General features: G+C 42.1%; 2 protein-coding genes across 10 annotated transcripts in view; both read left to right on the forward strand.

Moving 5' to 3' along the window:
• The window catches only part of PARG (poly(ADP-ribose) glycohydrolase), a 71,216-nt gene extending 61,110 nt beyond the window's left edge, over positions 1 to 10,106 (forward strand). For 7 of the 8 annotated variants that reach the window (XM_040605402.1, XM_040605395.1, XM_040605398.1 and 4 more), the window contains exons 16-18: positions 323 to 428; positions 5,696 to 5,824; positions 6,588 to 10,106. In XM_040605402.1, the coding sequence (XP_040461336.1) occupies positions 323 to 428; positions 5,696 to 5,824; positions 6,588 to 6,754 (402 nt within the window). In that variant the 3' untranslated portion in view covers positions 6,755 to 10,106. Of the gene's footprint in view, positions 1 to 322; positions 429 to 5,695; positions 5,825 to 6,587 lie in introns of those variants that run through there. The other variant, XR_005829557.1, reaches the window with a different exon arrangement.
• Positions 10,107 to 24,658: 14,552 nt separating this feature from the next.
• The window catches only part of OGDHL (oxoglutarate dehydrogenase L), a 54,014-nt gene continuing 52,413 nt past the window's right edge, over positions 24,659 to 26,259 (forward strand). The window contains exon 1 of one of the 2 annotated variants that reach the window (XM_040607308.1): positions 24,659 to 24,728. The gene's annotated coding sequence lies outside the window, so the exon portion shown is untranslated. Of the gene's footprint in view, positions 24,841 to 26,259 lie in introns of both variants that reach the window. The other variant, XM_040607309.1, reaches the window with a different exon arrangement.

Below are 26,259 nucleotides of genomic sequence, written 5' to 3' on the forward strand. Positions count from 1 at the left end.
CAAAAAGCAACAACTGTGACATAATCTACGGTTAAAGTTATTCCGTGCTCTGGCTGTCCTGACAAGTTTCTTGTAGTTGTGAAGAAATCCCTAGGAGTCAGCATCTGTATCTTAATTTTTCACTTTGATAAGGCAAAATTATTCTTGCCTTACAGTCTTTAGTGATTCACCTTAAATTTAAAGGAGGACTAATTGTGTATTGAAGTCTTATGAATTTGGTATTGCTAGAAGACAGTACTGATTGTTGTTGCCACCTTATTTTTTGAAAATACTGCACCAGATTGCCTGTCAGCTTTATCTTCTGACTCTTGTCTGCCTGCAGGCCTACTGTGGCTTCTCTCGACCCAATGTTCCACCTCAACATCTCTCTGCAATAGCCACAGGAAACTGGGGATGTGGTGCCTTTGGAGGGGACTCCCGATTAAAAGGTAAATTTTAGCAAATCATTAATGTCCAAATGAATCACTCAAGTTGATTTTTTTGTTCTTGGACTTTTTTGTTGTTGTTCAAGTACGTTTTTTGGTTTTATTCAAATTTAATACATTTTAGCCAAGAATTGGAATAACGGTTAAACTGTTCGTAGAACTGATTCATTAGCTTTGATCTTTAGACCATGAGTAATGTGGCCTTAGCAATAAAAATGCACGTTGCTCTTACGTTATTTTCGGGGTTTGGCTTTGTTTGAGGTAAGTATGTGATGGTGAAATGTCACGTTTACAGGACCTGTGGCACTGAAACCAAAAGCGCAAGCACACAGTATTCGTTCACAAAAGAAACATGTTCATTGCAGTGCTATAAATCAGTTGACCTTTGTGGAGCAGTCTTTAGAGATTATGCCTAAAATTTGTATGTCTGCAAAGCTGTTTATAGTTCCTGGTAATTTGCAAGGCTTCACAAACTTGCTGGCAATTCTTAATGTTTAGTTTTGCTCCTTAATACGTTGTTGTATGCCAGAGAGGTTTCCAGTCACTCAGAAATACGCCTTTCTTTCCTGACTTGCTTGCTGTATCACTAACTTTCCCATGTTCTTTTATTTTTAATTAGAGTATTTATAATGCAGCAGCTATCACATGCCTACTTTAATTCAAGACTTTTTCCCATCAAGTTAAGAACTGATGGATCCTGACATTTAAATTGATATTCTGATTCGTATGGTTCTAAGTAGACATTTACATTTTTGTTGTTTTCAAACATTTGGAGACTATTTAAAATTTGCTTTTCTGAGCAGCTTTTGGTAGTTACACTGAGACAAACAAGCATCAGGCTACCAGCTTCATTAGTTTTCTTTCTTAATGCTTTTTATTCATTGAGCATTTATTTTTTTTCCCCCCATGCTCATTGATTTCCTGACAGTTGTTTTTTGATTTCCATTAGATAAAATGGGCTGCCAAGTACAGGTTGTCAATATCAGAAGTAGTTTTTACTGCAGGATCTGATCATGTTTGATTATGATTATGTTAGGAAGGTTTAATAAATGCTTTGATTTGCATAAGGTCTCTTACTGGATCTGAACCGTGATATTCCATGTGTATTTTTTAGTGTCTGGGTTTCTGATAAAAATAAGGCTCATCTGCTCTAAGCCATTATTTGTTCAACACTGGACTTTTAGAATAGTGATTACTCACTGCAGTGCTTTACTCCCTCTGCCTGTTGGTCAGAGCTCAAAACTGAAGCACGCTGACAGAGACCACCAGAGCTGAGCCCGTTTGGTGAGGCAGCCCATAAGGAAAGTCTTCGATGTAGATCAAGAAATGAGCCACGAGATATGTGGTGCTTTGTAAGTTGGCTAGGAACTCCAGGCAAAACAAGAGCATGTAAGGGTGAACATTCTCTCAGTTTTATTTTAACTTAATATTTTAGTTTGAGTTTTCATTTATGTAACTTTTCCTCTGGTTTTTGGTCAGTCTTCCCCCCCCCACCCCACCCCCACCCCGCCAAAAGTCTGTGAGAATTAACACTTAACAGCACTGCTGCTGTGAGGAAAAAAAAATCTAAATCTATGTGTGCACTCTCAAGTCTTCTGCTATTCTTCTGGCAGACCTTACAAAGACAGACATTGGTTTAACTTGCATTTTGGTTACTCTTTTTGTAGAACAGCTTGATTTCTTAGTTGACCCTGAAAAATCAGTAAAGACAATTGAACAGCAGTGATGTGCTATGGATATGGAGCTAGTCGTTTAGTATTTGATACTCTACTCTGAGCTGATGCTGATGAGAAACAAGATGGCTTCTTTTTTTTTTGTAAACTATGAGCAACGAAGGGTACAGTAGTTAGTCATGTGTGCTTTTGTCAGAATAGAGTTGCATTTGGTGTGTGATAAACAAATGAAGTCTTTTCTAGTTTAGATATTCCCTGCACAGTCATAAGTGCTAAAAGTTGTTTCTCCCTTATGTTCTAAAATGCTGTGTAGGGTTATTCTAAACTGCAAATACTCTCAATGGTTTCACTTCATTATAAGTAAATTTCTTACGCTGGTGAATAATCTTTTACACTTCAAAGGGAGTCATAAATTCTTCATTTCAGAACATGTCTTGGTAAACTCTGAGATTAGCAGTATTGCAGTTTCACTGAACCCAAATAAATAGCTTTTGTTGACTGCACAGGCTTTGCAGTGTATTGCAATGACAAAATAGTTTTCATAGTTTTAAAATTTTGCTTTTTCATTTAATGTTCCTAAATATACACCCTTGTCCTTTCAGAAGTAGTATCTGGATCTGTAACAGAGGCTTCAGAACCACCAAAGTATTTGATGTAATTGGATAAGCACCATAATGCATTATGGTATTTTATATTTTTTTTTCTTTTTTCTAGTCATGAATTAAAGAAACTGAAGTCTTCTTAAGGGAGGAAAAAAATTATCTGGCTTAATAAATTAAAGGCCTGGTATGTAAACAAGCTGGATTCCAGCTAAGTTAAGGATATTTCCACAAAATTTTAGTATAAACTTAAGACTCTCAATACTGAAAAAAGTATGTTTATATGATTGGAAGGGGTTGGAAGAGCTTATCTTTTCATCCAGAGGATAATTTAGCAATTAATAGCTGCAGGGGCTCTGTTGCAACTGTCTGAAGATGGGAAAAGTGTTGTTTTATTGAAAATGCAAAGGAGATGATCTGATGAGGCATCTCATAAATACCTAATTTAACTACTAATGATTGTGAGAGTGTAATCTTTAGCTGAACTGGTGTTCTTATTTATCTGAGAAAATGAAGTTCAATGGGAAGACAGCCATCAGCTTTAAAGAGACCCTTGTAGGGTTAGTGGAAGGAGAGAAAAGCATGTGCCTTGTGTCATGGAAGTGCATACGATAGTGAGGTGCGGCCGTGATAGCACTGCAAGGCGACACAAGGAGCATTGGGTGCTTTGCCCAGAGCTGTGCTGCTGTGCCTGCAGTGGTGCGGTTCTGCTCTGCTTGCCCCAGCTGTGTCTCTGCTGCCACGTTCCTCACACAGATCTCTGGACTTTGGCTGCACTGCCGCAACAGTACTGCAGGAGGGGAGCCCCTGGCGATAACGTTCTTTCCTCTGGATAAAAGGGATGTATAGGGCCTCTGAGGGATAGTTGGGTCCCCAGAGGGATTTGTATTGTGCTTCTGCCACCCCTGCTGGGTGATAGAAGGTGTGTCAACGCAGCCATTCCTTCAGGTGTGAGTCCAGAAGAGTTCAATGGGATCACATCAGCTGAGCGCGAGGGGTAAGAGAGACCACATCCCTCCAGACCCCTGTACCACAGGCTCTATGGCTCTTCCTGCGATGCTCCTTTCTGTACTGGTAGCACGAGATTTTCACATGGTGTTGTATATCATCAATGCACAGAGGATTATGAAGCCTGATTCTTGACAGAAATTTTGAGCCTCATTTCAGAAGGTTTACAGCAATTCAAAGTAAGCAGGAGAATATTTTTAATATCTTCTGTAAACTGAAACTGCGTTGTTTGTTTGGAATGAATAATAACATCCATTAGGTTCTGTTCCCCTATGCAAGCTAGTTAATTAGACCCTTTAAAAGCTGAACTGCTGAAGCTTTACCAAGTCCACAGCTGGTTCAGTAGTTTAATTAAAATATCATTCCCAGACTGAGATTAATTTCACATGTGAATAGTGTAATTTATAATTTTAGCTATGGGTTTACAAGAGGTTTTCTTGATTAAAGAATGCATTATTTTATTAGGTTTCTGTTTGAAAATGTGAAAGAATCTTGAGCTGAGCTATGAGCAGCTTTCTATTTAGTTTCCAGTAGCAGGTGGTAATGCAGCACGTGCACTATTTTATTTAAAATTAATCTTACTGAGACAATCACATTTTAATTACTGGGTAGAAAAGGAAAGAATTAATATCAGAACTGCACTCACAGACAAGCTGCACCAGATTAAGTAGTTGCTGGGTCCATTCATTTCAGGTAATGTTACAACAGTCCAAATAATGTGTAATTGATTGCATGCATCTGTGACACCCCAGCCTCACAGTACTGTGAAAAAGCTGCGTTCTTGCAAGAATTTGGTGCTGCCTAGAGGGGTTCTGGTTTTCCTTCCCCCCTTCCTTCCTGGCTGTATGGTCTAGTGCCCTCTCTTGCATCAGCTCTGGCGCTTAAGCAAACCCTTTACTCAGGCAATTCAGCTGCTAATCTGGCAGAAAACAATAGGCTTTTATTCTTTTGTGTGTAACTTTTCTGCCAGGTTTGTGAACGGAATTGGCTCAGTGAAATATTTGAGCACTTGAGAGCTGCAGAAAAGTCAGGAGGTGGGTGACAAGGGAGAAAATGTAGCCGGACTAGAGCCACTTCCTGCAGTTGCAGCGGGTCATTATTCAGCTCAGCTGGACCATTGGTCAATACCCCAGGTGATTTCTCAAGATGAATCTTCAAAAGTCTGTTTCCAAGATAAGAAGCATTCTTTCTTTTCCATATAGAAGAACAGAGTCTATTTTGTGATGTTAGCTATTCACAGAACTTGGGATGCAGTTTGGCCCAGCGAGTCTGAAGTAAAGCTGGAACTTCAATAACCTGAATTGCATTCCTGGCATCGCCACTCATTCTCATAGGTCAGAAAGAGCCGTTGTGTTCCATGCTGCATACCTCTGTGGTGGGTCAGGTGGACACCTTCACACTGCACAGTAAGAGGCTGCAGAACCACAGAGCTCCCCTGGGGAGCTGAAAGTTGGGTCAGCACCTGTTTTGTGTGGCTGCTCTGTGTAGTGTACTTTGTGCGGTGGGGGGGTTGGCTCCCTTCCTTCTCAACGGTGGCAGAGAACGGAAACTTATGTGCTAGCGGGTGCTTTTTACCCCGCTATTTGTGACTCTATGCAAGCAGCTTAACCCGGGATGTAAGATGGTGTTCTGTCTTTATGCTGTCACCCATGTTTATTGGATATTAATGGCTGCATGCTGCTGGGGGCAGACACGGACAAAAAAAACCAACCCCTTTCATTTTTAAGCACATTGTTCATCTGGAAGGTAAGTGTGGTCATCACTATTGACTCCAGCAGAATACTTCAACACTCTGAGCTGCAGTGCCCAGTATTCTTTTCTTTGTTTTAAAATTGGAGGTAATACTTATCTAACCACTGTTCAAATCACTTTGCAGCATTCACCTGGAGATGGGTGGTATGATTATTTGCTGTAAACTTAGGCGGTGTTTTTCCCATCAGCGAACTGTTTTGTTCCGTATTTATGTGTGTCATCTTTTTTGTGGTTTCAGCCTTAATACAGATACTGGCAGCTGCTGAGGCTGGACGTGATGTTGTTTATTTTACCTTTGGAGATGTGGAGCTGATGCGGGATATTTACAGCATGCACACTTTTCTCTGTGAGAAGGGCCAAACTATTGGTGAGCGTAAAGAAATCTTTTCATGCAGTAAAGAGACTTAACCATCTCTGAAAGTGGAACTTGTCCGATAAGAATTACTGTCATCAGGTCCTGAACACAAGCAAATGGGTCTGTGTTTATTGTCCACTCTGGAAACGGGTACAAACTCTTCTGATTCAGGGTCAGCTGCACGGTGTTAACCTGTTAAGACTTCTAGAATCCCTTTCTAATTCACTTGGGAGTTACGCTCCAGAATTTGGAAAATACAGTACATGGGGTAGACAGAACATTTGCAAAGGTTTTTTTAATATAGTTCAAATTGCTTTGAGAAGGGAAAATCAGCTTATGCATTCTTGATGCAGATGTGTCTCACAGTGGTTCTGCCTTGATCCTGAAAGATGTGGTCAGATGTATTATCTAGTAGCAATACAAGAAAAGCAGTGTATCCATTTCCCCACTGTAATCGTTAAATGTCTGGGACAGAAGCACAAAGCTAGGTAATTGGCAGTATGTTTGTAAGTAACATGTATGCAAGCCTAATGTTCGGATAGCTTGTGTAGAGAGCTCAGCAAAACGCTGAGGGAGCCCCGATGTTCTGAACAAACCTGGATACGCTGCCATTCCCCTTATAGAGCTATCTACCTCCTCTTTCACTGCTCATTTAAAGAGATGTTCCTAGCCACTTTCTCAGTGTGAGTGTTCATTTCTAGTCTTCATTTGCAGTCATATGTTCTTCCTATTGTATGATCTTAATGTTTTTTAACTATTTCTTTTTCTTTTTAAGGGGACATTTATAGGCTGTTACTGAGATACTACAATGAGGAATGCAGAAGCTGTTCAACTTCAGGACCAGATGTCAAGCTGTACTCTTTCATCTACAACGCCATTGAGTCCTATGCAGATTCTACTGATGATGATGATGAAGAAAAAGGGTTGTGCTTTGAGGATTAAAATAAATGTATTTGATCAGAATATTGTTCATCTCCTCCCACTGGTATATCGTGTGAATTGCTGGGTACAATGTATGCATTGGCTTGACTTAATATATTATATTGACTGCATTGATAGTTCTGTATAATACCCAGGGAAAAAAAAATCCCACCTTTGAAAGATTCTTTTTGTTTGATGGTTGCATACATGAAAACTTTGTTCATGCGTACAGAGAAGATTTCTTTGGTAAATCTGGTTTGCATTATACCTTGTTAAGAAGGATATTTTCAGTAGTATTTCAGTCAGAGATTGCTGGAAGACTTCAGAAGATTTCTCTGTACTCATTTGTCCTTATTTTTCGGAGATCTTGCCTAGATTTCTCATGTAAGTTTAGTGCTGGAGTACAGGCAGCCACGTAACTTCTGGGATGATGGCAGAGAGAAGCGTTGTAATGATCGTTCTTACTGAAAACTATCATGATGTGGTTATCTCTTAAGACGGCCATGGTACCATCATTGTTCTTACCAACTTTTTCATTCATTTCACTTAAAATGTCCTGGTTTAAATCTATTTTTTTTTAATAAATAGCTAAAAATGGAAAAGAATCAGGAGGAGCTAAAGTGCATTTCATAACTGCATGGTCTTTATTGAATCAGACATAAAAGTTATCATGAAGAAGTAGAGAAAAATCAGAAAGTATGGGAGGGTGGGAAAATGAGAAAGGTGACCAAAGTTAGAAGCAGAGGGGAATATTTCCACGTGAAACTGCAATGCCATTTGTTGGTGTTATCTGTTACAACATTGAACAAGGTCTTAGACATGTTGGTATATTTGAAGTTTCTCAAGGGTCACCGCTGTTGGCGGTAATCATTTGAACTAAGGTCTGCTAGTTGTGTTTATATTGTTGTATCAGTTCTTCTTTATTGCAGTATGCATATATATGAGCATAAGGTCCCCATGGGATAACGTGAGTGAGGAAATGGCAATCACTTGCATATCAGTGGGAGGAAAGTCTGTGGGCTACAGATAAGAACGTACCATCTTGTTAGGACTTCGCACCTGTGTGTCTTCAGGCATGGGAATGATGATGAAGAGAGGGCAAAAGATGTGTAGAACTGTGCTGTTACTATCTCTGTGAATACCAAATTAGTGTTGCTGTAGTACATTAATAGTTTACAGAAAAATGCAGATACATCTGTGATAAAACTTTCAACATCTACATACAGGGCCAATCCAATGAAATGTTTGTCTGTTAGTTGTTTAAGCCCAAATTGCTAAGTTTAGCCTTTTCTATGTTAGATTTTCTGGTCCATCATGGTTGCTGTTATGAGTTTAGCAATACAAGTGAAAACTGCAGCAGGGAATGTAGGGAGCTAAGGCTCTAGTATCAAGAAATTCTTTTGGCTAATGTCAGGTAACACTTCTCCAAGCCTGAAACACGACATGGTAATTAAACGCTGGAAGCTGTTGGTGGCCTGGCTTACAATAAAGCACTTGCTGCTTGAGCTGCTCTTGTGAAAGCAATAGCAGAGTCTGGGCGATTTATAAACATCTTCGGAGCGCCGCACCTTTGCGTTCCTGCTGAGCGGGCAGCCTGGAATTGTGTTGCTTGGAAGGTGGCAGACACAGCAGTTGAAGGGTTTATTCTTGCCACCAGCTGTAGTTTTCTCCCATCCATTACAAGGAAAAGATTTGGGTTAGAATTTCAGGCTTTTTTCTGTGTTTACAACTTGTGTCCTCGGAGTTAGCAGAAATCTTTTCTCCTGCTCCTGGTGTTTCAGTGTTGGCTCAGATTCTGGCATGGGAATAACAGTGTTTTGTAATAAGTTCTTATTTGGGCGTTTATGTTCAGCTGTGATAGTGCTTCTAGATGCATTGCTGATGATAAATGTACCCTGTTAATTAAGACAAGTGATGAAAAATCGGTGCTATCTGCCAAACCTTCTTCATCTTACTACTCAGGATTTCCTATAGAAAAGGTGGACAGAATTTGTTCCTAAACAACTGGAAGAAAATACAGCAAAAAGCTTTAGGTGGCTAGACATGACTTCCTCTTAATTGTAAATAAATACATCTTTATTAGTGCAATATTAATTTTCATTGTGAGGGGAATTGATTGGTCAGGTATGAAAAATGTACCAAAATAAGATGGTGTAAAATTCTACTTCAACTCTAGAAACAGAAAAAATATATTTAACTTTGGAAAGATTCTCTGAAGATCATATTGTAGGGTGTCCAGTTCAGAGAGTTTTTGCAGTGCCAGGTGACCCCAGGATGATACCAGTCATTTTATGTAGTCTGTAATTTCACCGATACCCGAGAAATTTCTAGTATGAGGAAGAATGCCTTTTATTTGAGATCATTCTTTAGGACATGTTTACCATATGTTCCCATACATTCCCCCCCTGCCCCCCTATCCCATCCCATGAAATATGACAGGAGAAAAGGAAAGTAAGAACTTTTCTGTTTAATGTGTCATCTGAATGAGAGTGATACATCCTGCATTCTACTGTGTGTCCCTGGTCTTGTAATGGGCAATGGTGTAAGAACACTTTGAATATGACTTTGATCACAGGCAGGCTGAAGATTGTATTTTTCTTGGTTGTTTTGGTGTTTTGTCTGGGTTTTGTTTGGTTTGGTTTTTTAAAGTAAAATAGCCCCGAGTTAACAAATAACAACAGTGTTACGTTCCCATGGCTTTCTAATTTAATAAAAAGCTAAACTGCCCACAGTGCTGCATGTGGAAGCAGGAATTTTGCATCAGCCCAGTACATATTTTTTTTTCCCCCCTTCCATCTGCCACTCCATTTATAAACCACCTGAAACTGTTTTTTTTTTCTACCTAGAAATGGCTTTTGGTGCTCTGTCTGAAGTAGCGTGGAATGGAGATGTCGATGATCTCTTTGTGCAGCCTAGTAAGCTTCAGTTTTACTCTTCTAGAAACCTGTTTATGGAGTATTCCGATTCTTGGGGTTTTTTTATTATTTTAGGGATGTTTGCTATATGATTTCAAATAAAAATAAACTTCCTACCAAAACTTTTGGTTTATATTTTTTAGCACTAAATTGAATGCTTAATATGAAACAACAGGCAGTCATGTAGATTGCAATGTTGCCTCCTAGTCAAGTTTGGTGTCTGAGCACTTCAGTTGTTTTACAGCTCTTGCACCCAAATTCCTCAGTTTTGAGGTGTTCTTATCTAATGATGAGTACCCATTACTGTATATATTAATTTATAAACTGTTGAAGTGTTCCTGACATTCTTCTAAACTTACAGTTTATGCACCCTTATCTTATCTTGATTTTTCTGGATCTGTATGCTAATGTTTACATGATTTTGTAGGAATACGATTAAAAAAAATTCTGACTGAAGCAAAATTGTGTGCTTTGTTTCATAACATACTTTCCAGGAATGAGAAATTCCAGCACATTTTAATGCCAGTGGCACGATATTACAGATAGTTCTAGCAATAAATTTAATAATTCCAGTATTTTGACACACAGAATATGGCTAAATGATTTATTCTTACTGTACAATATTGTAACAGTTGCTCCCATCCACTTAGCAACGTAAAAAGGAAGTAACTACTGTAAATTGGAAGGGTGTTGGCATGAATGTGAGAATTCATACGTGCGTATGGGCATAGGGAGACGCTTCAATGTTAATTCCCAGTTTGCTTATTTGCTTCTGGTAAGCAAGCAAGCAATTATTCTTTGAACCTTATGAAGGCAATGTAACTAAATAAAAACATACAAACCCCTAAACAGATATGAGTAATGAACATGTTGCATAAATGTTTGCATGGTTTATAAAAGTGGGAGCGACATCCTCCGAAGTGAGATGATCTAGAACTGTTACTCAAAAATCTTGTTTTAAGCCAGTAAGGAACTAATTTTTTTAGTATTGCAGAAAATCAGGATAAAGTACAATTTCTGACTGCTTTTAAGGATTTGGGTTTTAGAGTTTGGCTTTTTGTTCTTTTGTTTTTTATTTAATAAGCCACACTTACTAAAGTTTATAGTGTTGACACCGAAGGATTCAGTGTGTCGCACAGCAGTGGCATGTGGGCCAGCAGGCGCGCCCACAGAAGCAGGACTGAGCAGCTTGGCTGTGGCGGGGCAGGGTGCCCCGTGTGAGGCTGGCTCTTGCCGTGCGCTAGGTCTCGGTGCGTCCTCAAGCAGTTTGTCATTCCTGGTTTTAGATGTAAATGTCCAAAAAGGTGTCTTTCTCTGCAGGTGGTGTTTGGCTATGTGTGGGATAATCTGGAGATGACAGGCTTTTGGTAGGGAGGTAACTGGGTAGAGGAGAGACTGTGCCCCTGGTGTTGTACCCTGCAAGTCCCAGGTGGTGGGGACGCAGAAGGTGCTCACTCCACTGCTGCAGAGGGGAAGCAGCTGCCAGTCTCCTGTCCCAAGCTGTCACCAATCTAACTGTGATCAGCGGACACCCTCAGGAATATGCTTTATTAATTGTTAAAAGCAATTGGAGCCTGTGGAGATAACCCCTTAGGGGCAAAGCACAATTGCAAGGGCTGCTTCCCTGTGGAATTTTCCCAGTCTTCTCCACGGCAAACCACTGGCCTCCCACCTATGTCATACTGGGGTGGTAGAGTCCCAGACGAGTGAATGTTACAAGTTTTGACATTTACGTTCCAGCCTGCATGCTCGCAGCCTAAGCAGCTTTCTATGACAGAAGGATGGACAGATGGATGTCGGACCTTGGGATACCAAAAGCTGTTGTAAACTCTGTTAAGGTTCACAGATGTATTTGTGTATTAGCCAGCGTAGGGTGATGCAATATTTGCTCTGGATGGATGACTGGGTTTTTTTCCTTTCTGGTTTGTTTGTTTTTGGTTGGTTTGTTTTTTTTTTTGTATCTGCAAAACATCACCTTTCATTGTTTTGTGGAACAGTTTTAACAAGAGTGAGAACAGCCATAATCGTGGAAACTGCAAGATGCCACAGTTGTCTGAAGCTGAGGGGTTTTTAGCTAAGAACTGAGCATTTATGATCTTGTTTTGTGCTAATAGTATGTCATTTTCACTTATTGTTGCATAAGCGAGTGTGACCCAGAAGCTGGATAAGAGGTATCTGTCACTGGTAACCCCATTACAGCAATACCATCAACTTCTGCTTCACGGAGCTGTCAGCCGGGGTTACCTGACAGTTCTGGTAAGTGGCACTTGGTGCGCAGTCAAAGGCAGCATGGGTATGTGCCGAGTCCTCGTGGTAGCACTGCGCCACCCTCTTCTGATGTTTGCTGCAGAGGCTTGAAGAAGCTGTCACAGCCCCCAGGGAGCACAGATCGTGATGGTCGATCTGCTGTAAATCTGCCAAGCAGAGGACAGCGGCTCCTGCGCGCAGCAGAGATGGCGCTGTCTTTACAAGGCCACCGGGCTGGCTGCTATCCGCAGGTCACACACCTCAGCCTGACAGGCAGCTTTGCTCTAGATCAAATGGAAAAAGGTTTGCACTACAGAAAGGATTTTCAGCTTACCTGCCCAACAACAAGAAAAAGAGAGGGTTTAGTGTTTTGGTTTTTTAATGGTAAATTGAACAGGTGATACTAAAAAATGGGAGATTTGTTCCCCTCCTCCCCCCCCCCCCCCCCCCCCGGCCTTTTTTTTTTTTTTTTCCCCTTTTTGAGTATCTAAGAGGACCACTTTGGTCCCAGTTCTCAGAGCAGCAAAATACAATGAGGTGATTTCTTCACTGTGTGTAAAATGATAAAAGCATGTCTGATTAAGTAAAGGTTACTGAAAAGCCCTGGCTCCTCTTTCTGAGTGTTAATATTGGTTTGTGTACGTCTCCTCTTGGAGATTTCACATAACACATAGGTAACTACCTACCTGCCCTGCACAAAACTGTCCGCAGACACTTATTGTCTACCCTGTTCTCAATCACGTTCACTTGGAAAGACCAGTTCAGTGACGCAGGGCTTTTTTGTTCTTTAAAGAGATGCCTTCTGCAGCTGCTTGGAATTTTTATACCTATTATAGCTGCTTTCTTTTGCAACTAATATTATCAAAGTGAGATTCTGCACAGATAAAAAAGCGTTTGCTAAATAGGAAGGGAGGAAAGAAGCAGCAGAGTAGGGTTGTTTTTAAAGTCCGTATTTAGAGTTACCAAGAAACAATGCAGTGCCACAAAAGATGGCTACCAGTTTGGATGCAAGGTATACATGTACACATATCGGCATTTAATCACTGCCCCTACACAACTGCTGACTTCCATTCCGAAGGCTGTTACTGTAGGATGGCTGTTTTAATGTCACTTTCTTAATATGTCTGACCTTAGCTAAAGGTTAAAGGCATTACTGGTATTTTTGCCGGGGAGTGCAATATTGGCTAGTTTTTGTGTAAACTGATATTTACATTAGGAACAGTTGAGAAATGAAACCTCTGTAAATCCTGGCTGGATGTGCTCTGTAGTGGCTACTGAGCAGCCAGGCATACTTTTCAGGGTGGAGGAATGTGTTAAGAGGCAAAAGGGAAAAGCTACATCTTCTTGCTCGAAGACTCTGTTTTCACCTGTCTTTTACACTCACTTTATGTAGATGATTATTTTAATTGTTGGGGAGCAGTTACATTTATTCTCAGAAATTGCTAACAGTACCTCTAAAAACAAACCAAACCAGGAAAACAAAGGTAGAACCAGGGGTAAACGTCAATGCTTCCAGAGTTATTACAGGAATCTGCTTTAGTCATGCTCTCCAAACATAATGCATAAATTCTCTCAGCAATCATTACCAAGACCAGTTATTGGGGGTGTGTGTGTGTGTTCTGATTAGCCTTTAATTTTCCAAGTTTGCAGATTTTTGCAAAGAGGGCAGGAAACACTTCAGGAAGGCAACTGATTTTTTTTCCTGTGTTCCTGTTTGTTGGGTTGCCACCTCCCGCATGTAAGCGTCCAAGAAGAAATACCTGTAACGGTTTCCTTAGGTGCCTGGTCAATTAATGTTTTCCATTTGTGAAAGACTGTCCTGACTGGATGCTGATAGTAGTTTTGCTTTGCTTATAGGGGGAAAGCAGGGCAAAAAAAAAAGTTTATATTTTTCTGAAGACAGCAATGTGAGCTCTGACCGTGTCCAGGTAAGCTGAATTAATTTTGGGCTTCAGTGGGGAGACGACAAGAATAAGCACCTTACCTGGCCAGAATGTTGCAACTTTAGAACTGAGAATAAGAAATTCATGGAAAATTTTCTCCAGGCTGCCTTGTTAGGGTAAGTTGTTTTGCTTTGTGTAGCTGGAACACCAGAAAGTAGGTTTTCAGAGAAATATTTCCATGGGCTTGTGTGTTTTCATCAGTAGCAGTGTTCCCCTGTTAATGGTCCTGAGTAGCTGCTGTCTCCTTTTGTAATGTTCCAATAACTGGGCACGTGAGAAACTGTATCCATGTGTGACGGAGGCAGGGTGTCCCCTCTGGTGTCTGTTGGCTTTGCAGGACTGACAAGGGTGAAATGCGCTTGTGAAAATCTTTTCCCGTTGCAGGAGTTTGACCTGCTCCGCTCACAAAGGAAATTCATTTGCTGAATTACTCTGTTGTGCTGTTTCTGCGTCAGGTGTTACCTACGAGGGGACTCTTGGGAAAGTTGATGATCCTGAACTGTGACGTTATTGTGGATGATCGCTAAGCAGAAAGAAGCTTGGTTTACTTCATATGAAAAAGGAGGAAGCTAAATCAAATTAATTTTGAAGAGAGTCCATTTACGTTTTAGATGTAGTTTATGTCGTCTGCTATAGAGAGGCTTCAGAGGAACCTTCCTCTGTGGCCTTTTATCAGGGAGGGCATCGCTCCTCTGCACATGTACACTGGGCTTTCAGCTGGGAGTGGAAGGGAAGTGCTGAATTTGCTGATTTCTTTCATTCATCAAAGCATCTTGGCACACCAGATGCAATAAAGTTATTGTATAGATCAAAGTGTCTCACCATGGCATGAAGTTAATTTTGCTAAGATTTGAAGACTTACCTTTTCAAAATTAAAGGTTAAGAAAATTACTTTGAATAGCTAAATCCGGTTATTGAATAATGACAAGAATTTCCTTAATGTACTAGGAATTGATTGGACCTAAACCAAAGTGTCATGGAAATAAATTAAGGTAATTGTAGGTGTTTCACAATCTTTCATAGAAAGAATAAGGTCCTAAAAAAACTGTGTTTTCAAATCCAGAGCTAACTTCATCTTCAAAATGCCTGCATTGTAAGGTAATTATCTTGTAGCAGTTTTAAGTCATTATTTTGCCTGTTGCCTGAGGAATTTTACTGCAGATCAGTATTAATAAGATGCCAGGAGTACAAATTTCATAGCTTCATCTCTGTCGTAAATGGAGTTCATATAAGCAAAGTGGCATTTTCATTCATAATTACTTGACCTACAGCAAATGTGGGTCAGGAATGAAGGGATGTTTGATTTTACATTCTGTGGAAAATCAAAACTTTTGCAGTGTGAGGAAAAAGGTAAAAATAATAAATAATCAGTGTCTTCTGGGCAAGGATTGTATGTACTCTAACAACTTTGAGGAAAGGAGGCTTCTAATTCTTTGCGTTGTGAATCTCAGCTAAGTGGCATTTAGACTTTACTGTTGATGATGACGATTCCCTGAGTGTTCACAGTGGAAAAAAAGACCTACTGATTATTGATTGAGTTCACCCCTCCCTCATGCCACCAACTCCAGGTACACAAAAACTAGCAGCCAAACCCAGCAGATTAAATGTAAAACGCAACAACTCTGGAGCTCCCCCCTCCTCCCACCCCAAACCTGACCATTTGATTGCGGGCAATCATGAGGACTACGTGTTTTTAATGACAACTAAGTGCCTCCTAAAGTCATCTGCCTTCAGCATCTAGGGCTCTAAATCTTTTGATTGACATTTTTTTGGTTAAATTTTAAAGTTTTTGAAAGTTTAAAATTGTTTGTCAGTCATCGGCACAAGAGCTGGAAACACTCAGATGAACCTGCACCTTCTGCATGTCAGTTCTGGAAGGTTTCGTTACCCTGGCTGACAGCGGGAACCTCCTCTGCCTGCTAGGAAAGCTTTTGGCTCAGAAAGGTTTCAAGGGTAATCAAACCCCTGTTTGCTTTAAACAAGCATCCTCCTCTTTTTGCCTCAAATCTTGATTGCATGTGACCCTCAGATAGCTTCAAAATGTTAATAAATCACTTTGAGATTAGTTTCTGCTACAGTCCAGTAAAAGCTGCTGACAGATCCGTGTAAAATTGTACCCACGCAAAATGTTTAATCTGTGACTGTAATAATGCATTGATCTAGTTAAACAAGCAAGAGAAGGCTTTGCTGTTCTGAGAATTGATGAGGCGGTGACCTCAGAACTATGGCTTAAGGGAGCTAAATCCAACTTTGGGTTCTGAACTCCAGCAACACTCAGCCAATGTTCCATGGAATGGCACGCACATGGATGTAGGATCACAGTGACCAGCATCTTGAAACAGCAAATAACGCCAGGTATTCTCTGCCACCTCAATATTTCTCTAGGACTGAGACATAACACAAGCAGCAACTAGTGGCCAAAGTACCCTCATGTTCTATTTTAAAGCATTTCCAAAAATGAATATGTGGAACATACCCAGGTGGGGGGAATTCTCTGAAGTGGGCTGAGGGGAAAAAAATAAAGAGCCAGGAGGAGGTGAGGGACTCGGGAGGGTCCCCTGCTCAGTGTCCAGCAGGCAGCCTGCACCTTTTCCTTACAGAGCTACAACACACAAGTGCCACAAACCTAGAGCTGGTGGGTGACCCCGTGCGTGTTTTGTCATATGCTTGAGAAGGTGTTAATTCCTTGCAAAAGCTTCTTTGTTTATTGAAGCGCTTGCTTTATATCTCTGTTCTCGTCTGATGGCCTCACTGCCGCTTAGCTCCTCGCAGTGTCTAGCCGATGATCTCAGCCTCGGCCCACAAGGTTCACCCTGTCTGCAGGAGGAATCATAATTCAGCCTCCTGGCTCGCTCCTGCTAAGCCTCCACCGCACGCGGAGCGCCGCTGGTGACAGCGTGTGCCAGCTATGCTTAGTGGCTTTGGAGTATTGAGTGAACTGTCAGCTTCAAGCTCATTTACTTATGACTTGGGCTAATCACAGTCCCCAAAGTGATGTGCAATCCTTGCTCTTCAGAGCTAGATCCTTCCCTAGCTACAACGTGCAAGGGTGGTAATGAATCACGATTTGCTAGCTGGATTGAGTAAGAAATGACAGGTAGGATTTATTTCTCACTTTCCAAACACCTTTACGGAGTTTTCAATTTTCTTCTTTAATTGGCTTCAGTGACAGCCTTCCACAGGCACTGTGCACATCCAGGGAAATGGGTCTATACAGGAAAGGGCTGCTCATTAAGGCAACATCTGTAATTGGCTTAGGCTGCCACAGTGATAGTGCTACAAATCCAAAACTACCACAACTGCCTCATGTTAATAAGCATTAATAAATTCAGTGAGCTCAGCATCCACGAGTGAAGACTTTGTAAAAAAGGAGGACCTATGTAATGTGACTGTCGAATATGTAATATGAACTACATATTACATCTGGTCTGAAAGGAGTTTAGAGCAAAGTTAGAACAATTCATTCTGAGTTGATAAAACAAGCATAATACAACATGCTGGGAGTAAGTTTGGGGTGAATTGTTCTGTTTTCCCCCTTAAGATCAACATTATTTTTCTGAAAATTTATTCAGTGATATGGTGGCTGCTAATGGATCAGCAGTTCTTCTGAAGCATGAACAATAATCTCACCTCGTAACTGAGATGCTCAGGTTGTTTTCTACTTTACTGGAGAGCAATTGTACAGTAGAACGCAGGCAACAAAAATTAAGGGAAGTGTAGAGCTGTTTCAGCTGTGAACAAGGATCACTTTAATACTGTCCAGCTGCACCTAGTGCTTTGAATGTAAAGTTTCTAAATGGCCACCATCAGGAAAATAAGAAATGATTGTTACTCTGCATGTACTAGATTCAATATTTGCAGCCCACCCCTGAGCCCTTGGATATTTTACATTAACACTTTTGCTGAAGGTCCCTTTGGCTCAGGTAATCAGAGAGGAAGGGGTTGGGGGCTGCAAGAGGAAAGTGTTAGAAATTACAAAGTTTTAACTGTACAACAGGTTTGGAGAGCCACTTCAAAGGATCCCATTAAAAAACCAGATATGGTGCCAGAACAGAAGTAAACAGAAAAGCCTGTTTAGTTGCTGCAGAATAACTCGGTAGGGACAGTGCATCTAAGGGAACTCTAGCTTTGAGGCACAACATGGTGTTGATTAGTGCAAATAAACCTCTTCAAGAGTCACCTTTCAGCAATTACAATCAGACCCTGCACTGTGGCTTCAAAAGCTTCATTAGCAAACCCTACTCCCTGTGAGAGCTACAAATCTTAGATACCCCAGAAGTTTTAACTGATGGAGGACTGTCTTGACTTATTTATTGTCTTCCAAATAGAAGTGGGAAGATAATTACACTTTCCTTCATCAAGGTAAATAGCATTAAAAATCAAAATAGATTCTTCTGAAGAAAACACATACAGTGGTATAAAATAAGAGATGAGGATAATTTACCAGTTGAGTATGATTAAGTCAGGGTACTTGAATGTTTTGTTTTCACCTAAAGGGACAATCTAAAAAAATGCAGTTGTGTGTTAGGTGTAGCTAAAAGAAAGTTATTAAAAATATTTTTTGTTTTTTTTTGTTGTTGTTGTTTGTTTTGTTTTTTTGTTAGGAGTCTCTAAGGAAATGCCTGCAAATATTGAAAACAATTTTCTAGCATTTTTGTCCTAATCCACAAGTAAAATAGAAAAAAATAGTATTTTCAATTCTTTCTTGGATAAGGAAAAGGCAGTTGGCTTTGTTCATGTCAACATGCCAAACACTGGCAGACTTTTTTGCAGTGCCTGTGGTGACCCACTTCCACAGTTACTGGGAAAACTTCTTGCCGTTTCTCCTGCCAATGTACTAACTTCCCATTAAACTACTAGGACAAATTAAGTTTAGTGCTCTTGCTAATTTCATCATTAATTCATTATTTAGCAGCTATTACATATGTTGTATGCCAGAGTTTCTCCCTAACCTATCTCTTGTATTGATTCACTTGTTGCTTTGTATATGCTGTAGCTTTTTGTTTATTCTCAGATTTCAATGATAATACAGTGAGGTATCAGAGAAACAGTTACAGCAACAGTTGCTTTTGTTCTTGTCGTTGTAGTGGACTAGTTTATTAGGAAAGACTTGTGAAACAGCCAAGTAGAAGTTGTATTGTGCAGATTTTCATTTGGCTCTATTGTCTAACTTGTCCCTCTCTAATGGATCTGTGGCCAGACAAGTGGGCTCCTGCAGTTTGATTCTACCCAGGAATACGTTTGGAGAATAAAGTCACTTGAAATTAATCTGTTGGCCAGAATCGGCTGAGTAGTAGCCTTCGGTGATCTTGGTTTTCCAATGAAATGCTGTACTTCTAAGTTACTGTTTTCTCCAGGGCAATGCAGCCTGAAATTTTAGAATAGAGAAGAATTTAAACCAAGATAGATGGTATCCATATAAAACTATTGATATGAGTTCATTTGTTGACCAAATAATGATTGCATGCTTAACCTTAGATCTGATGTGACTTCTGTTGTGAAATTGATATAAATCATGGATGCTTCAGTCAGGTTTGAAGGATGCTTGGAGGTCATGCAGGGCAACTCCTGCTCAAAGTGGGATACACACTGGAGTCAGACCAGGTTGTTGAATGCTTTGTTGAGTTGGGTCATGAAGCCTCCAAGATCTGCCACGTTTCTGGGTCCCTGTTGTAGTGTTTGTTTATCCTTTGAGTCAAAAATGTTTTTGTTGTATCTAGATTGAACCACTCCTATTTCACCATCTCTCTTCCTCCTCCATGCTGGCTCTGTCTTCCTGCTGACTACTCCCAAACCCCAGTTATCCTTACGGCAGAGGAAAGGGCAGCGATTGCTTCCCTCCAGCCACCGGCTGTGCTGCTGTTGGCACAGCCCAGCATGCTGTTGGCTTTCCTCACTGCCTCACATTTAACCTGCCCAGTACAAGAAGCAGTGAGAAACTGGGCTTGGTTTTCCTGTCTCTCAGACATCCAGCAGCCCATGATTCCTTTACCATGGCAAGTTTATTCTGGGATGTCAGGGATATTACTGAAGCTCATGGCACATAAACCCAAGGTTTTGGCAAGCAAAGGGGATAGAAATAAGCTATGTAAAATTCTGCATGTAAACTTTGCTGCAGGAGTTGTCAGAGGTGATTAATACGCTTCTCTCATGTAGGACTGGGGAGGGAGAAAAGCCTGATAAATGATACCAACTGAAAAAAAAAACCAAACAACCCAACAGAGGAAGATTAAAAAAACCTGAGGGAAAGCACTGAAGTGAAAGGAAATTCACTGCTGATTCATTAGGGTCATGGTTTCACCTGTTGACTTTGTAGTAGTAAAATATGCTGAACATAGCTGTGTAGATACTACAGGGAATATCTGGGAAAGGTATTCCCAGATGATGGAACCCACTTGAGCCAACTATTGAGAACATCACCATGAAGCACTTCATTGTTCTCTTTTAAACAAACCAATGCCCAAGTATGTGCTATTTTAGGGAACATAATAAGTTCACCACAAAATGCAGCACTGTTACCCTGGTTAAATAGCAGCTCAAAGCAGATCTGTATTAGTGCTACAAAAACCATTTTCCCATTCGATGCAGCTATGTCTGATACAATAAAAATAAAAGCCATGGAGCAAAACCAGGGAAGTTAGAATTAGAAATCTGCCAGAGGAACTGCCTGGCAGCACTCAGCAGTTGTGAGCTGCTGCTAAAAGTGGTTTGGTTCATCCTGAAAACACGATATGAATTCTAGGCTGAAAAGTATATTTACTGTTAATGTCTTTTCACACTAATGGACGTAAGTGGAGCACTAACAGTGCAGGGTGCTTAACAGCAGCAGAAAGGTCCCCCAGGGTGGGGAGGGGGGTTAAGCAAGAATTTGTGGTTAACCCTGCTGTGTGAGCCACTGAAGTAGTAGAACACTTCTGGGAGGAAGGGTCAAAGCATCGGCAATCAACTCAAGTGAGGTACTTTGCCTAGGAAATGCTCCTGTGCTTGGCAGAGGGGCTTAATCTGCGTGGCTGCTAGATTAATTTCAGAATATTCCAGTTGAGAGGGTTACAGAAAAGGGAGAGAAATGTTGTACACGGAATCGGTGCAAATCCCAACTAGAAGAGTGAGTGCCATTACTCTGTTACTGTTTATAGGATTTTAGAAGGGTTTTTTTAGCACTTAATTGAAATGTCTATCTAGGATAAGCAGCAAAAACCTCAAACCTTCCACTTTGGAAACTGACTGAACCGCTTGTTGGAGCTCTTTGGTCTAGGATGCTCTAAGGCTTTTAAGTCTCAAATTTAAATATTTGACAAGCCTAATGACCAGAGCCCTGTAGGATGTTCACTGCGTTTATTGTTGGACTCAAAGAGAGAGGATGCCTTATCGTTTCCCAATCGCCTTGCTTTAAGAAGGGATGATACTTTAGATTTGAATTTATGTTACTTTGTAGTTTTCACATGTAATAAACGCCCTGGGAAAAAAAAGTAAAATGGAGTTTCTGTGCTTGGTTTAGGAAGAACTTCTGGTAAACATTGTCTCTAGTGGAATTACATTACCAATAACAATGAAGAGTTGCCAAAAATACATAAATGTATCTATCTCAGGAGGGGAAGCTATTAATGAGATTGTCCTTCTACGAGTAATCCTGTATCCAGACCACCTCCTATGAGATTACCCTTTGAAGAAACAAGCCTACTGAGAAGTCATGCTGTGTTAGAGAGAGTTGTGTGAAGCAATTAACCACAGGAACTGCAATGCTGATTGCAAGTAACTGCTGATCCAGCAAGGAAAACCGATGTACCAAAACCAAGGTAAGACAGAGGCAAAGTGTTAGAGAGTCATGCAATACTCTACCAATGGAACAAACGAGGGGTCACATTGTGCCCTCGGTGGGCAACACGGCATGTTTCCAAAACACGTTTGGTTCTAGTTTTGTTAAAACATGCTTTGGTCTGTTCAGATAGGCTGGTTCTAGTTCTGTTAACTCATGCCCGAGTTAAGACATAAAAGAGGCTGAAATAAGTAAGAAAGCATGTCAGGTTCACACTGACATGCTACAGAAAACAAGGATAAATATAAAAATAAATCATGGTGAGGCAGTGTGTCTTTCAGCACAATAGACAATTTCACATCTGACTTCCATTTCAAGGGTGCTGTCTTCACTATCCTGTTATACGTTTTATCCAGTGCAAAACCTCTCTAACACATAACATTTTTTTAGTGGGCAGCTGGCATGAGAACAATGTCGAGCAAGCTGGCAAACTTGGCTCAGTGTCTGCTATGAATTGCAACTTTTCTAAGTTTTCATTCCACTGATGGACTTTCCTTCCAGCCAATTTCAAAGCATGATAGTTTAGCAGGAAGCAAAGCCAGTGTACGTGTCTCCTTTTGGGTGGTGGGAGGGAGAGGTAAGTATACAAGTGGACACATAAATGTGCAGGTAAACATGAACTATAATTAGGAAATGTAAGAATTAAAACTAGAATAATAAGAAAATAGCTGATTGTCTGTCACAGGGGTTCACTGGAGAGCAAACGGATGAGTGGCAAGAAGGTATGGCTCAGGAGGCGCAGAGTGGTGGCAAAGTGACACCGAATGAAGGAAAGCCAGCAGCAGTAGGGCAATGCCTTAGTAAAGCAAGAGCTGGAGAGGCAAGCACCAAAAGCTGAGTGGAAGAAGCAGGCAGGAAATCCAGTTACAATAAATACTGGAGAAATTGGAAGTTGCTCCAAAGCACAATAAACCAGCATTTTGCTGTTTCAAGCACACAAATTCCTCTTGTGTAAAGAATTAAAAAAAAAAAAAAAACAAACAAACAAAAAAAAAAAAAGAACATAAATGTTGGGAAATTGGGCAAAGGCTTCAGGGAACAACATAAGTACTTAAAACGTACTGTAATATCTTAGTATCTATCTAATTGTATTTACCCTGTTCACTGCAATGGTATTTCAAAGTCAGATTTGACATGTGGGTTTCCCTCTGAAGTAGATGGGAGATCTGCTTGTCCTCACTATAATTTTTAATTGACTTTATGTTCAGTCAGCATAACATGATTGCTCTAAAGATGGCTTCTGTCTGCTCATAATAAGGTTAAAACAATTAGTAGCTGCAGCATCTAACAATATTTCACCACTTGCCAGAAGGCTCAACCAAGCATCTGGCTAGCTGCAAGTAACCAGTTCAGCACGCATTTCATTTTGCAACGGTGATGGGCTCCCACAGCCAGCATGGTGGTCACCCTCCTGGGCAGCAGCGTCCATGGGACAGGCCATCCCGCAGTGCTTCCAGTGCCATCCCTCTGTGCAATCTGTTCCCTGCACTGAATACTGTATCACAAAGATGTTAACACAAAATCATTGACACCTTAACTTCGCAATATTTATCAATTCCTCAAAGACACACAGCTGCTAGGAAAACTGCTGAGATGATAATGAGGCTTTTGATTTATTTATGTGAGAATTAAGATTTTTTTTTATCTAGAAGAAATTAATTTTACTCTAACCAACGACCGTAATAGCCAATAAGCCTCATGAAAACCTGTGTGACCATTAGGTGACAAAGCCCCTGATGAAGCCTGTTGTGTTTCTTTCGAAGGTTTTTACTTTCCATTTCTGCCCATCTGACCCTGATACACTCATTTTTGCAGTATACCCTTGGCACAAAACAAATTATAGCTCTCCTTCTCTTCTCCTTCCTTTTAAGTTGTGGCATTTTCCTATTATTCCTATCTCATTATTTACCCAGAAAATTGTCAGACATTGGTATTTATGTGATGGTGTCAGTATTTACCTGAAATATCAATTTTAGCGTCTCTAAAGACAATTGACCTTGGTTGTATGTACCATGAAAGTTGATTAAGAGCAGGTAAATAACAAACATGCCATGTTCTGAATTATTTGAGAAAATGGATAGACATATGTAATTTGAAGGCACCCAGGAGAAAAAGAAGACTTGGAAGATATAAATAAAAATTCTGCCAGCAAAGGAACACTTCAACTTGTATTGTCTTGCATTTTATATTTGGCCACGTAACCTCAGACAATAACTCACTCTAAATCATGCCTCAAAGTAGTTCCAATCATTTTGTCAAGGTCTACTACTTTCAGTCTACTTTATGTACAAAATTTGGAGAGAAAGCGTTATGTGTCCTTGGAACACTTTATACCTCCTTTATGGAACCTGCAGTCATTCCTGTACGGGAGTTGTGTGAATGCCTCGTCCTTCAGATGAGCTTTCCTTCCGCGTTCCCTTTACGGCTTTGCATCTCATCGGTGATTTCATTTATATTTTTAAAGGAAACTGCTGGGCAGGGACCGCCGAAGGGCTTTCTCTGTACACACAGAGTTAGATGCTGCCCTCTGACACTAACGCCAAGTGCTGTTGCTCTCCTCGCACCAGGATCTTTACGAGGTGATCCATGAGGAGAGGGCTGAGGCGGGAAGGGGCAGCACGGCGCCCTCAGGGCCGGGATAATCCCCCGCGCCCCCGTCGTGCCTCACGCCGTGCAGCTGCAGGGGTGCCCGCTCCTACCGCCGGTTTTCTTGACAATTCGCTGGAAATCCTGCGGGCGGGCGCCCCTTTTATCCTCGTTTCCCTGCCGCCAGGTGGGTCGCCTGTTGCGGGCGGGGCCGGGGGTCACGCCGAGCGGCAGCGCGCTCGCCCTGTGCTGCCAGAGGCCCCCGGCACGTCCCGCCACCCCCGCCTCGCGCCGGCCCGGGCCCCCGGCGTCCCTAACATGGCGCCGCGCAGGTCGGCGCGGACGGAGCGGTACCGGGGACAGCGCCCCGCGGCCCCGCCCCGCCGTGACCTCAGCGCGCCTCACGTGACGCAGGTAACGCCCCGCCCCGCCGCTCCCTCGGCGCGGCCGCTGCCCGCGGGTGGGCCGGAGCCTGCCCGCCCCCGCAGGTCTGTCCGCGCCGGCGAGGGGCGGGGGGCGGCGGGCCCGGCCCGGCTCGGCTCGGCTGGGCTGGGGGCGGCGTGGCGGGGCCCGGCCCGGCCCGTGTGAGCGTGCCTGAAGGTCAGGGGCCGCCGCCCGCCGCGCAGGCCCGCGGGGGCCGCTCGCCCTGTGGTTTTGCGGGGGGTCGCGGCGCAGGCCCGAGCCGACCCCCGGAGCGCGGCCTGCGGCGACGCGGCGCGGGGTGCGGGGGCAGCGGGCCCGGGCGCCGGTGGTTCCCCAGCCCCACGGGGGAGCCTGGGCAGCCGCGCTGGCTCCGGCCCCCGGGCGCGGCCAAGGTGAAGAGGGCAGGGCTGTGCTGCAGGCCGCGGACGGCCGTGTCCCGGCGGTCCCGGCCCCCTCCGGGCATCCCCCGCGCTTCACTGCGGCCGGGCAGCCTGGCGCCCGTGTGGTGGTACCCACCGAAGGCGGCTTTGTTGGGGGTCGGTTGGCACGTCGGGTGGCTTTATGGCGTGGGGGTGCCTCGTGGGGGGCGTACGGTTTGTCACCGTTCTCCATTCTCCGGGTCATCGCTCTGGGTGGAGAGCTGGGCTGCTTCTTACAACATGGCACATCAGTGTTGGGAGGGAAACCAGCATGTAGTGTGGGGAGGTGTGTATTGCTGAAGTAGACTTTTTTGATAAGGAAAATCAGCACGTCTCTAGTTTCATTTATCCGTGAGGCCTTTGGAGATACTTCATTATGTTCATCCTTCCCCCCCGCCACTGTCAGCCTTGTTTTATTAGAATCTGTCTTAAAAAGAGCTTTAGGAGTGAGTTATATGGGCATTATAGGAGAAAACGACTATGATGGCGAATGAAGGAGCGTTTTTGTGAAATATGGACCAGATGTATTAATGATTACTTCTGCAGAGCATAAAGAGCATTTGTTAGCACTGGTAGCAGGACTTCATGGATGTGTTAAGAAACTCCGTAAGGGGACTGGCAATACCAGGGGAATTATCTGTTCATAAGACAGTAGCCTATGCAATGTATTTATGTTTAAAGTGAGCTTGAAAAAAAACTTGAAAAACACTTTGCTATCAGAAGGGTCTTGCTGTCTCTTTTTCATATGCTTCTGTTATCCTCTAGAAACATGGGCAGAGTAATTTGCAAGACTGTCCATGACATTAGGTCACTTCTGGAGTTGAAAGTGCCAAGGTGAAACCTCACACATGCCATACTGCAGAACAGCTGCAGAAATTTTCAGCAGCTTAGGGTTTTCATTTACTTCCACCATTTTAAGGGTGCTTTGGTGCATTAAATATCAGGTTGTTCTTTTGGTTCACTGCTTCTTTCTTATTTTTGACCTCCGGTAGTGGTTTAATTAATATCTTCCTTTAAGTTGCTCTTAGTTAAGCTTGATTCCTTGCCAATCACTGTTTTCATTTCAGAGCAGAGTTGATTTAGGAAACATAGCCGACTGGAACAATCCAAACTGTTTCTGACTTCTGCCTGCTGTCCTGCGTGCTGATTTTTGACTGACAGTCTCAAGGCTGAGTGG

This window comes from Falco naumanni, chromosome 9 (assembly GCF_017639655.2).
Source record: "Falco naumanni isolate bFalNau1 chromosome 9, bFalNau1.pat, whole genome shotgun sequence".
NCBI classification, from domain to species: domain Eukaryota; kingdom Metazoa; phylum Chordata; class Aves; order Falconiformes; family Falconidae; genus Falco; species Falco naumanni.